The sequence below is a fragment of the Belonocnema kinseyi genome, chromosome 7, assembly GCF_010883055.1.
Source record: "Belonocnema kinseyi isolate 2016_QV_RU_SX_M_011 chromosome 7, B_treatae_v1, whole genome shotgun sequence".
Taxonomy (NCBI): domain Eukaryota; kingdom Metazoa; phylum Arthropoda; class Insecta; order Hymenoptera; family Cynipidae; genus Belonocnema; species Belonocnema kinseyi.
This window is the reverse complement of record NC_046663.1, coordinates 49,704,156-49,717,095: the sequence shown is the minus strand read 5'-3', so window position 1 is coordinate 49,717,095 and position 12,940 is coordinate 49,704,156. Positions and strand designations below refer to the sequence as shown.

The 12,940-nt window shown below is 27.6% G+C and overlaps 1 protein-coding gene across 1 annotated transcript in view; it reads right to left on the bottom strand.

Annotated features, from left to right (window-relative positions):
• Positions 1-6,049, bottom strand: part of LOC117176451 — a 25,036-nt gene extending 18,987 nt beyond the window's left edge. The window contains exons 1-3 of the mRNA XM_033366692.1: positions 5,890-6,049; positions 3,194-3,393; positions 1,210-1,314 (exon numbers count right to left, since the gene is read on the bottom strand). Coding sequence (XP_033222583.1) covers positions 1,210-1,314; positions 3,194-3,393; positions 5,890-5,989 — 405 coding nt within the window. The 5' untranslated portion in view covers positions 5,990-6,049. The remainder of the gene's footprint in view (positions 1-1,209; positions 1,315-3,193; positions 3,394-5,889) is intronic.
• Between the last annotated feature and the right edge of the window lie 6,891 nt (positions 6,050-12,940).

The window sequence follows — 12,940 nt, the reverse complement described above, 5'->3', positions numbered from 1 at the left end:
TTGAAGTATATTTTTTTACATCTTTTATTATTAAGCTTTGTACTTAAACGTAGTTTTCTTTCGGCTCTTGCATTTCTCAAAGTTTGAGACCGATATTTTATGCATAAGAAAAGTTGGAGCGTTCAAAAAATGTCGAGGTTCAGAAAAAAGATAAAATAATTTTCAGTGAAGTTCCAACCAAAATGCAGTACCTAAACATACTTTATTGTACTCTAATACATTTTCCAAAGTTTCAGCTCGATATTTTATTTATAAAAAAAGTTCTTAGGTTTAAAAAAACATTCAGTGAACTGATAAAGTGAGGTCGGTAATATAGGTATTTAGCTGTGTCACATGCCCTTAATCTAAAATTTATAATAAAATGGCAGCTTTAAGGGCATGTGTCACAGCTTAATACCTATATTACCGACGACAGTTTTTCAGTTCACTGAATATTTTTTTGAACCTAAGAACTTTTTTTGTAAATAAAATATCGAGCTGAAACTTTGGGAAATATATTAGAGTACAATAAAGTACGTTTAGGTACTGCATTTTGGTAGGAACTTCACTGAAAATTATTTCATCTTTTTTCTGAACCTCAAAATTTTTTGAACGTTTGAACTTTTTTCATACATAAAATATCGGTCTCAAACTTTGAGAAATGCAAGAGCCGAAAGAAAACTACGTTTAAGTACAAAGCTTAATAATAAAAGATGTAAAAAATGTACTCTATTACATTTCCCAAAGTTTCAGCTCGATATTTTATTTACAAAAAAAGTTCTTAAGTTCAAAAGAACATTCAGTGAACTGAAAAACTGTGGTCGGTAATATAGGTATTTAGCTGTGTCACATGCCCTTAAGGGCTTCCACTTAAAATAATATATTTTATTATAATAAACAAAATTTGAGTGTCACATGGCACCCTGATAAAGAATTACCTGCATTGTATAAGTTGAGATAAGTAAATTTGTAGAATGGAAAATTTACAAATGTTAAAAGTCGAATTTTTGGATAGAAAACCCTCTTTTGTTACGTTTAAAGATATAATTTGTTTAAATCTAGTAAAAATAGGGAGTCTTCTCACAAAAAAAAGAAATAATCGATTCAAGGTTTTAGAAAATCTAAAAAAAGAAATTCATAAGGCTCCCTAATCCATATTTCTTTATAAAGAGAAAATTGTTCCAGATATGTTTTCAAACAAATGTTTCAAATTGTCAAGTTCTTGTGTACCTTCAAGTCGAAACATTTCTTCATCACTTTCTTCTTTTGGTAGAAAAGTTTATCCAGTTGTTTTCGTTTTAGGGAACTATCTTGAAATACCCCAGCGAAAATTTCCTAAATGATTTTTCAAAATGTACACAAAGAAAAGGTTGTATAGTTGGATTAGGGTTGCTACAGGTCCGGGAATTTTAGAAAGTCAGATAAAGTCAGAAATTTCTGATTAGCTGAAGTTGAAGTTTATAAAATTATATATGACTGTTGTCCAGACCACACATTCCTTTCCCTGTTATCCGCTTTTCCAAAAAAAAAAGAAAAAAATGTTACCCTGTTTTCAAAAAATTTCCCCCTTTTCTCGTTGATTCGCCAAAATGTATACTGAATTAATAGCATCCAATCCTAAATCCAAAATGAAACTATTTTTGATGGAAAGTTATTAGACGCGGCAATTATATTTTTGTTTCAGAATTGATATCTTTTAGATAAAAATGCTGCTACTATTTGGTTAAAAATTTAATTATTTTGTTGAAAACTTAACTATTATTGTAAATTAACCTTTTTCGGCCGAAGTTGAACTATTTTGTTAAAATTTCATTTTTTGGTTAAAGGTTGTACTATTTTTTGAATTTTTTTTAATTGTATTTTTTATAACTAAAAATGGAACCATTTAATTTTAGCTGAAAATTGATCGCTTTTAGACAGGAATTCAACTATTGTATTTTTCGATTAAACTTCATCTTTTTCGTTGAAGACCTATGTATTTGGTCAAAAATTTGATTTTTTTGGTATGAAAATCAATTTCTTAAACTGCCAATTTAACTATTCCATTTTTGGTTGAAAAATTATCGTTTTTAGTGTATAAAATATAACTACTATTTTGTTGCAAATTAATTTTTTTATATTATCTTTTTACTGAAAATTTAATTATTTGGTTGAGAATTCGCCTCTTTCAAAAGCCTTTTAAAATTCGTTCTACATTTCTTGATTTGAAATGATTTTTGTTCATCAAAGAAAAATTTGGAACGGTCACGGAAAAACAAGAAATTGAAAAAAAATTGTCAACCAAATTGTTAAATTTTCAAACAAAAAAGACGAGCTTACTAGAATACTTTGGATATTCAACCCGCAAATATGAACTTTTAACAAAAAAACTGTTTTTAACAAATATTTGAATTTTCAGCTTTGAATTAACAGTTAAATGTTCATCTTATTAATCATACAGTATTTTAAAGTTTTTCAAGAAAGTGAATTATTTTAACAAATATTCAGAAGTTTTAGATTTCTTTAAAAGACTCGAAAATAATTTAAATTTTCGAGAAGTTCGAATAGTTTCAAGAGAACAAAAAGCATTTTTCACAATTCCTTTGAAAATTAAAAATGATTTTTTCTTTTGCAAAATTAATTTTTAAAGAAAATCTCAAAAAAATTCAAAAGATTTCTAAAATGACCGCAAACATTTAAAAGTTTGAAGAAAATTTTTTATTTTAAAATATTTTTCACATTTTTGGGAATAATTCAAGTAAGTTCAAAAGATGTTTTAAAATTTGTCTCTTGGTAAAAATTTTACTTTTTTGGTTAAAAATTAATCTCTTTTGGTTCAAGATACAAGTATGATACAATATTTTGTTAAAAATTCGTCTTTTCGGTAGAAAATGATTGTTCTTAATTAAAAGTTCATCTGTTTCGTAGAAAATTCAATTATCTGGTTAAAAACGATTTTTTTTATTGTTGGAAAGTTCGGACTGAAAATCTAGCTGTTTGGTTAAATGTTCAACAATTTTATTGAAAATAAAACTATTTTCTTGGAAATTCGTTGGAGGGAGGGGGGGAGGTGAAAATTAATCTATTTGGTTGAAAATTATAAAAATTGGAAAACTGAACTTTTTGGAAAATAGAAAATTAGCCCGGGAAAGTAAAGGATTTTGAAATTTGGATTTTGTAGCAACCCTGTTGGATTTTCTGTCTTCTATGAATTTTTGTTTGTTTGCAAGTTTACAGATGGAGTTTGATTCATTAGAGCTAGCAGAAGGTCCCTGTGCTCGTGAAATAGAGCACATATTCTTCTCTTATCTCCGCTTCTAATATCATTAATGATAGTTCGATATTCCTGGACATTTTCAGAAAGTGATTTCAAGTCCCTGGAGACTCTTTTTTTCAAATTTATTAAATTGGCTGCTTGCACTTTCTTTTCTCGAGCTATATAATAGACAAATAATTAAAGGTTTTAAAATTGGTTCGTAGAAAATATAAATGGCCAAAAGGTTTATTTATAAAAGAATTTTGGGGAAATAATGAGAGGAGAAGTAGGAGAAATTAGGGGAATTCAAGCAGGAAAAATGAGGGGAAATGAGGCGCGGGGAAGTAGTGGAAGTGAGAGAAAACAATAAGAGTCGGACTGAGGGTGAAGGAAGGGAGAGGATGTAGAGAAAGAGAGGGGGAATGATGGACGGGGACTGTTTTTTTGTTAATATACTCACAATATAAATTTTTATTAAAAAGCGTGGTAGAGTAAAAAATGATGTTTATGAATGTAGTGGAGCTCACAATCATTTAAATGATTCTCAATTGATGGTAATGGAAATAAATAGTAAAAAATAAAATTTTAGACAACAATTGGAAAAACTGTTGTTTTTATGCAAAATTTTGTTCGAAAAGAATTTATATGAATCACATAGGTTCTATCATTAATAATAATAATTGACACATGTTTTGTTCGCAGCATGAATCTGGTAGACATATGCTTATAATGTATAAAAGTATTTAAATAATGAAATTTATAACTGAAAAATAATATTTTTGAAATAAATAGATTTGACGTTTATTTTACTACGTATCTTTAATTATCTTTTTCATTTAATTAATTTTCAATTTTTATGATTTAAAATACATCAAAATAATATAAAATTTCTGACTTTTGATATTAGTTTCTGTAAAAATATTTAATTTAATTGTTTAAATCGTGGACAATTATAATTTTTGAATGTCAAGCAGGAGTGGATTCTTTCACCATATTAGTTTATTATACATATTTTGATATCCTGAATTATATGCAATCTCTGAATTCATTTAATTCTCTAAAATCATTATATATTTAGAAGTTACTGCATTTTTTAAATATTATGAATACCCGAAATTCTTTAAATTATCTGATTTCCTGGAATTATTTAATTACTCTAAAATCTCTGAAATTCACTGAATTCCATAAAATCCTTAAAATCTTTGAATATTCTAAATTTATTCCTTTCTCAGAATTCTCTAAGTTCCTTCAATCTCCAAATCCTTGAATATCCATGAAACCCTTTAATTTCTTGAATTCCTTAAATATTCTGAATTCCTTGAAAATTATAAATTCTCTGAATTCCTTGATATCTCTAGAATCCTTGAATATTTTGATTTCTTGAAATTCTCTGAATCCCCCTAATTCTCTGAAATTCCTAAAATACTTGATTTTTTCTGGAATATTCTGAATTCCTTGAAATCTCTGAATTTCTTAAAATCTCGGATTTGATTTTTCTAACTTCTCTGAAATTAAATATCTGTAATTCCCTGAATGTTTTGATTATTCTCAATTTCTTAAATTCTTTTGAACCTCCGAGTTTCTTCTATTCACCTGAATTACTTCAATATTCTGAATTCTCTGAAATCGCTAAATTCCTTAAATTCTTCTGAATTATTTTCATATTGAGAATTAGACAAATCCAGAAAATGCCAAGAATTTAGGAATTTTCATGAATTCAGATAATTACATGAATTCAATAAATTCCACTAATTCAGAGAATTACACGAATTCAGGGACTTTAGATGATTGAGGAATTCTGAGAATTTCAAGGATTCAAGAATGGTGCAAGGAATTGAAGTAATTCAAACGGATTCAAGAAATTTCATGAAAGTCAAAAGAATTCGAAAGGATTTCAAGGAGCTAAAAAGTATTTCAAAAAATGCACAAAAATGAAAAAGAATACATCGAATTTAAACAATGAAAAAATATTGAAAGGAATGAAACATTTTAAATTACTAATTTAATAATAATAATACATATTTATAATTTAATTATTTCACTGTACAATAGCTTCATATTGAAATTCTCCATGGTTTGAATATGCTGAAAAAGCATTGAAAACATAATATTTTTTAGGTAACTTCAATTTTTTAATCAATCTGTGAGAAATAAGAAAATTTGCAATACAAATATATAGAACTATGCTTTTCAAATTGTTTTTTGTTATGAAGTTATTAAACCGTCTAACTTAAAATTGGAATTATAAAGAAAATAAGGATAATTCTTTATTGGAAATAAAGTTAAAAAATTGTTGCTTAAAATCAACAAAAATAAAAATGAAGGAGTTGTTTGATTCAATTGAAACCTCAACAGTTGGGTTTTCCGGATTTTTACACTAAAGAAGGAGTTTCAGTTAAATGGAAAAAAGTGCAAAAAATAGTAAAGTATACTAAATTTCGAAATCAATTTTTGTTTAGGTGAAATTTTTGGCAAACTATATTTTCTCCACAAATTTTTAAAGAAAATTGATGACGTGAAGATTTGGTTTGGGTGAGTCCGGAGTGGAATGCATCATTAGTGATTTATCAAATTCAATTTTAAAACAGAATTTGAAAGTTCAAACTAGTTTTCAAATCAAAATAATTTTTTATATGAAATATTAATGGTTTGGTTATTTAGTAAAGTGTAATAACCATGTAACCTGAGGACTCCACGGTACTGTTGCAATTTGTCTTTTGTGGTCCATCTGTCGTCCTTCATCCCATGAATCTTGACGAATTTCGCTGATAGCATATTTTTACCCAAGTATAAATTATCAGAAGTTTGAAAAAATTATGAAATATTATTTAAATGTCAAAACTTGACGTGTTTAATTATCGGGGAAGCAAACAATCGAAGGCCTAGGTGAAAATTCAAACACCTGCGTTTTTTCGATTTGTTAAGAGAAATTATTTGTAGTACAAAATAAAAATTATAAAAAAATAATTTTCCTAACATTCTTAAAAAAATTAAAAGAGATTTGTGGATAGGTTAGATGTATCAAATCGACATTTCTACGAAGAACTTAATTTGCAAACAAAAAGTTGAATTTTGTGCTAAAAACCGACTAATTTTCAACAAAATAATTGAATCCTCAAACAAAAAAGATTAATTTTTAACCAGTTGCATTTTCAACCAAAAATTGGAATTGTTAATGAAAAAGGTAATGTTAAACCACGTTGAATTTTCAACCGAATAGATCAATTGTCTACAAAGAAGATATAAAATTATTTTTTTTTAACCAGATGAATTTTTGACTCAAATGATAAATCTTCAATCAAAAGAGTGATTTTTTAAACAAATTTTAAACAAGTACTTAAATTAAAAAAAGTTGAATTCACAAATGAAAAATGCAATTGTTGATATTTTAACTATAAAGGATTTAAATTTAAAGAGAGTTGAATTAATAAAAAAAGACCAATTTTCAACAAATTAGTTGAATCATAAACAAAAATAGATTAGTTTTTATTCAAACAATTGTAGTTTTAACCACAAAAGATTACATTCCTACCAAACGTGATGAATCTTGAGAGTTTTTTTATTCTATTGAAAGTTTGTATACAATTTTTAAAAATAATTTAAAAACTACTGAACTTTCTAAATATGTCTCCAAATGATTTGATTTTTTCCTACATTCTAAAAACATTTAAAAAATAATTGCTTCATAATCTTCCAGATTAATTTTTTTACAATTTTGGATATCTTTTGATGTTGAGAAATTTTGTTTAGAATCCAAAGACAACTTAAAATCTTCAATAATCTAAGTTTTTTCAAATGTTTAAAAAATATGTTATTATCAAATATTAAATATGTGGATATATTTTTTGAAACATCCTTGTAATTTTGATTGATCAATATATTTTTAAATGTTGTTTTCGCTGATGAGGTGAAAACGTTACGCAGCCGAATTGGTATAAATTAGGATCAATACAGAATTTAGGCAAGTAGAGGAAAAAAGAAAAAGACCTTTAATTCATCTCTTTTAGTTAAAAATTCTACCATTTGGTTGAAAATTTAATTCTTTTGTTAAATATTCAATTATTTTCTTAAGAAGTTATCTTTTTTTGGTTGAAAATTCAACTGCTTGGTGGAAAGTTGAACTACTTTATTCAAAATTGATTTTATTGGTTGAAAATTTTTTTACTATTTTGTGCAATATTTTTATTTTTATTTAAAAAATAATTTTCTTAATTTCACTTTAGACATTATATTCTTGGTTGGAAGATGAGTTTTAACCAAAATAAGTTTTCAACTGAAAAAGATCAAGTTTATAGCAAAAATGAAATGGATAGATTTTTGGTAAAAAAATCATTTTTAACAGAAAAAAACGAAATTTCAACAAAAATTGGTTACATTTTTAAATAAAGAAATGAAACTTTTAGTAAAATTATGCATTTTCAATGAAAAAATGTTTAACCCAATAATTGAATTTTTAATCAAAAGGGTCAATTTTCTACAAAAAAAAAGACAAATTTTGAACAAAATATGTACATTTTCACCTAAAAAAGATAAATTTATAAGAAAAAATAGAATTCTTGAATTTTCAGTTAGAGAACAAAGTTTTTAAGCAAATACAATAATTTTTCAACGAAATAGTTTCATTTTCAACCTAACAGGTGAATTTTCCACCAAAAAAATTTAATGTATATAAAAAGAATATATTTCTAAAAAAATGTGATAATTAATTTTTCGGCGAAGAAATTAATTTTCAATAAAAAACTAATTTTCAACCGAAGAAATAAAATTTCCACCAAAGATATTAATTTTATACAAAAAAAAAACATGAACTGATAACCAAATATATTAACTTTGAATGGAAATTTCAACCTTATAGTTAAATTTAAAAAAATGAGGGTCAATTTTCTACCAAAAAAGACAAATTTTTAACAAAATAGATGAATTTTCAACTAAAAAGGATAAGTTCTAACAAAAATTAGATTGGTTTATTTTTTACTGAAAGAAATAAGTTTTTAAGCAAACAAGTAAATTTCTAACAAAATTTTAAATTATATTATTATTATTCAAAGTAAATTATTATTAAATTAATATTATCAATCATTATTATTAAATTATTATTTAAATTTAAATTTTCTACCAAAAAGAATATTTTTGTTACAAAATACGTACATTTTCAACCAAATATTTAAGTTTTTAATGGAATTTTCAACCAAAAAGGTGAATTAGTCATAAATAGGATTAATCTTCGACCACAAAAGACAAAGTTTCAATAATATACAGAAATTTCGAAACAAATAGTTGAATTTTCACCTGTAGAAGATCGATGTTTAACCAACATGAAATAGTTAAATTTTCAGATAAAAAAATTAAAATTCATTAGAAAAAAACTGATTTTTAAGCCGAAGAAATGAATTTTGAACTAAAAAGATCAGTTTTATACCAAAACTATTATTTTTGATAAAAATTCATGAATTTTTAACCAAAAAGCTGAAGTTGTCACAAACAAGATTAATCTTCTACCACAAAATACTGAAGAATATAAATGTTTAACAAAACATAGAATAGTTAAATTTTCAATTAACAATTTTTTTTAAATGTTAACAAAATAGTTAAATTTTGAATAAAAAAAGGTTTTTTAGTCGCTATTTATGATTAGCGAAAATTCAAAGAATGTAATCAAATAGTTATATTAGCAAAAATTCTGGAACCAAAGACAGATTTACAGGAGTATTCGGACAAGAACTTATTTAAATACCCGGTAAATTACATATTTCTGCGTCTTTCTTTTTAAGAGATATTTATCTTGAAAAATATAGAACACCTTCAACGTGTAAAGTTTTGAAGTGAAATTTGTCATATTACATCATATTATACAATTTTGGTATAAAAACAAAATAATTTAATACGTTCATGTGACAAATACTTCCAGAACAATTACAAGTTTTTTCAATGTGATGAGAAAAAATGGAAGATTTATACTTATAATCGGTAGCGACACGGTGAAAAATAGCTTGAAAATGAGCTCAAGAACATTGAAAAATATTGATTATTTCGGTAAATTCACACTATTTTTTCAATATCTACTTAACAACAGAAACATTGGCTTCATTTTGGGCTTATTTTATACAAAACTTCGAGAGCAATCAACAGACGCGAAGAGTAATATTTTGTCAATAAAAAAAATAATTTGCAAACTTTAAAGAATTTTAAGTAAGTGAAAAAACTTGTGTCGTTCATATTGAATTTACGGGGATAATAAAATGCTGAAAAATAAACCAAGTTTTTTTTACTAAAGAAAGGGTAATTAGGATGCCTGTATAGCGTACACAATGTTCTAGTATGTTCTAAAAGTTCCCAATGGAGTGAAGATGGAGTAGGATCTTTTGTTCAAGAAATAATTTAAATTTTAATTTAAAAGTTTCATTATTAAAAAAAAATGTTTAACGCCTAATTTTACCCCGTGATCGTAAAAATAAAAATGTTAAGAGTAATTTGGGCTGTGAAGTCTGTCTTCTCATTTTCTTCAAATTTACAACAGCTCTGCCTTGAAGTCATCAATTAGGATGAAATTATCAGCGACAAGTACTTAGAAAATTTAATGAGATGATAAAATAACCAACATCAATCTTAACGATGTAAAATGGAAGAGACGATCGTAAAGGGCGACGTATATCTTGCTATTAAAACTTTGATTAAATTAAAGGCTCATTACACTCAAGGGAGATTAATAAGCACGCTTGATTGGTGAGGTAAAGGGCGTGTTTGTTTAGTCAAAAAGCAAAGTTTCCCTTTTGTCTCTAAAACCGCTTTCTTCAGCTTTATCCAGAATACGTAAAATGTATATTCAACAGTTTTCAAGATTTATTTCAAAAGCAGAAAATATTAGTTGGCGTTGATGAATATTAAAATTTTTTGTGAACATCCTTTCATGTCAAATAGTATTCTAATAGGAAGAGTATGAATTCATAATTCCGTATTGCATATGCATATGTAGACTTTTAAAATTAAGTTCTCCCATCCCTAGGGACGTGTAGTTTCAACTAGGTCGAGTTCCAACCACCCTCTGCTTTAACCCCTAATGGATGCTCGGGTCGGATCAACGCTTTGTTTCTTCCTCTTCCATCCATTCCCCTTCTTTTTAGGGTTTCGTAGACAAAAGCGGCTGTCCGGCCATTCATCCTTCTGTCGTATTTTTTTCAAGGAGTGGAAGTTAGGGGAAATCAAGGAGGGAAAAATGGGAAAGTAGGTGAAATGGGAAGTAGGTCATGTAGGTGAAATGAAAAGTGTCGAAGTAGAGAAAAATAAAGGGGGAGTAGGGCAAGCGAGGGGAAATAAAGGGATGGAAGTGAGAGAAAATGAGGGGAGAAGGAGCGGAGAAAAGAGAGAAATAAATGGCGGAAAGCTAGTAAAAAGAGGGGAAATTAGGGGAGGTGAAGTATATAAAGAAAGATAGAGATAAGTATAGTAGAAGTGAGAGGAAATGAGGTGAGGAGAATTAGGTGAAGTACGGGAAATTAAAAGAGAGTTAGCAGATGAAATTATAGAAAATCAGGGATAGAAGTAGAGGAAACGAGAGGGTCAAGGGTGGTGAATTGAGAAGTGAAGGGAAATAAGGGGAAAAGAGCATGTGAAAAGGGGGGAAATGAAGAGCAAGAAAGTTCAAAATTGAATTACTTTGTTAAAAATTCACGATTTTTTTTAAAGTTCATCTCTTTGGTTAAAATGTTTAATATTTGTTGAAAATTAATCTTTTTTAATCGAAAATTGAATTACTTGGGTAACAGGTAAAGTATTTTGTTAAAAATATTTTTTTTCCTGAAGGTTTATCTTATTGGTTGAAAATTCAACCGTTTTGTTGAAATGTATGTTTTTTAATAGAAAATTCAGCTACTTGGCTAAACCTAAATTGACTTTGTTAAAAAAAATGTTTATGAACGTTCATTTCTTTGGTTACAAATTTAATTATTTTGTTGAAAATTTTGACTGACAATATAACTTTTCCATTTTTCTTGGCTAAAAATCCGTCTTTTGGAATAGTTGAACTTTCCGTAATAAACTATATTTGGAACTGAAATAAAGAATCTTCAACCAAAAAAAAAAAATGAATTTTTAACTAAATAGTCAAATATTAAAAAAAAAATTTTAATTTTTTACCAAAAATAGAATGGTTTAGTTTTCAACTAAAAAATATGATAAATTAAAAAAAAAAGTTAAATTTTGAACAGAAAAAAGAGATTTTCATCTAAAATGATGAATCTTTGAGCAACTTTAAGCAACTTTCAACTAAGTACAGTAAACCCTAGAGATAGGGCCAAACAAAAGAGTTTTCTATGAAACGACACTCTTTCTGGATAAGTTTTCCACCTTCTCCAGCCCCAAAAGCAGCCCAGTCTTAGAGTTTTACTGTAGTTCTACATTCGACTAGGTAGTTGAATTTTTAACCAAAAAAGATGAATTCTTAACGGAAAATGTTTATAATTTAAAATTTATTGATTATTTACGATATTACTTATTATTTTAATTTAAAATATTTCATTATAATAATTCAAAACATAAGTAAATAACTTAATCATATATTTTAATTGTTTTTATTCAAATAATTGAATTTGATGTTGTACAATTTTTAAATCTAGTAAACCAGTATAAAATAATAATTGACACTTAAATTTAAATAATTAAATTGAAAAAAGTTCTCCGTCACTTTTTTTTAACAATTTCTTAAAAATAAATTACGCAAGAAGAATTATGTAAATTTTAAGAGTAAAATAAAAAATGAGGGAATTAAATATTTTAACCCATCACAATTACCAATATTGTTTTATCCATGATAATGTTTAAAAGAGTGATCATGGAAACTGGGATTGCTTTTGACTGTGAGAGTAAAGTGAAGGAAGGGAGGGAGGAGTGGTGTTAAGGGAAGAGGGGGAAGGGGTAAGGGATGACGGGTGTAGAGAACGACAGGGGTGAAGGGGCAGGCGTGTAATTTGGTAGGGGTATCATGATTAAGAAGTGGAAGGATGGTGTTAAAGTGAAAAAGAGGGCAGTAGACAGAGTTGACAGAAAGTATAGTAAGGGTTGTAAGGGATAAGGGGCAACAGGTGTAAGAGAGCGACAGTGAGTCAGGATTAGGAGTGTAAAGAAGATTTGACAGCCTAAGGGTAAAAAAGTTAAATGATGCTGTGAGATGGGAAAAGAGACTGGCAGTTAAATTTAATAAGAAATATGAGAGGGGTTGTAAGGGGAAAAGCAATAGGCGTAGAGAACGACAAAGGTTAAGGGACTGGAGTGTAAGACGTTAAGAGGGTAAGGATCAAGAAGTGAAAGGATAGTGTGGGATAGGAAAAGAGTTTGGTAGATAAAACTGATAGGAAGTATAAGAAGGGGTTTAAGGGAAAAGCTGTAGCAGGTGCAGCAGCCTACAGGGGTAAAGGGGCAGCGGTGTGAGATACTAAGGGAATACGGATAAAAAATTGAAAGGATGGTGTTAGATAGGACAAGAGGTAGGTAGATAAAATGCATAAGAAGTATAAGAAAAGTTTTGAGGGAAAAGAGGTAGCAGGTGTAATAGCCTACATGGATGAAGGGGCAGCGACGTACGATAGTAAGGGTATAAGGATGAAAAAGTGAAAAAATGGTGTTAGATGACAGGGGCGAATGAGCAAGTGTGTAAGATGATCAAGGCTTGAGGATCAAGAAGTGAAAGGATGGTGATAGAGGTAAAAAGAGCGTAGAAGATATAATTAATAG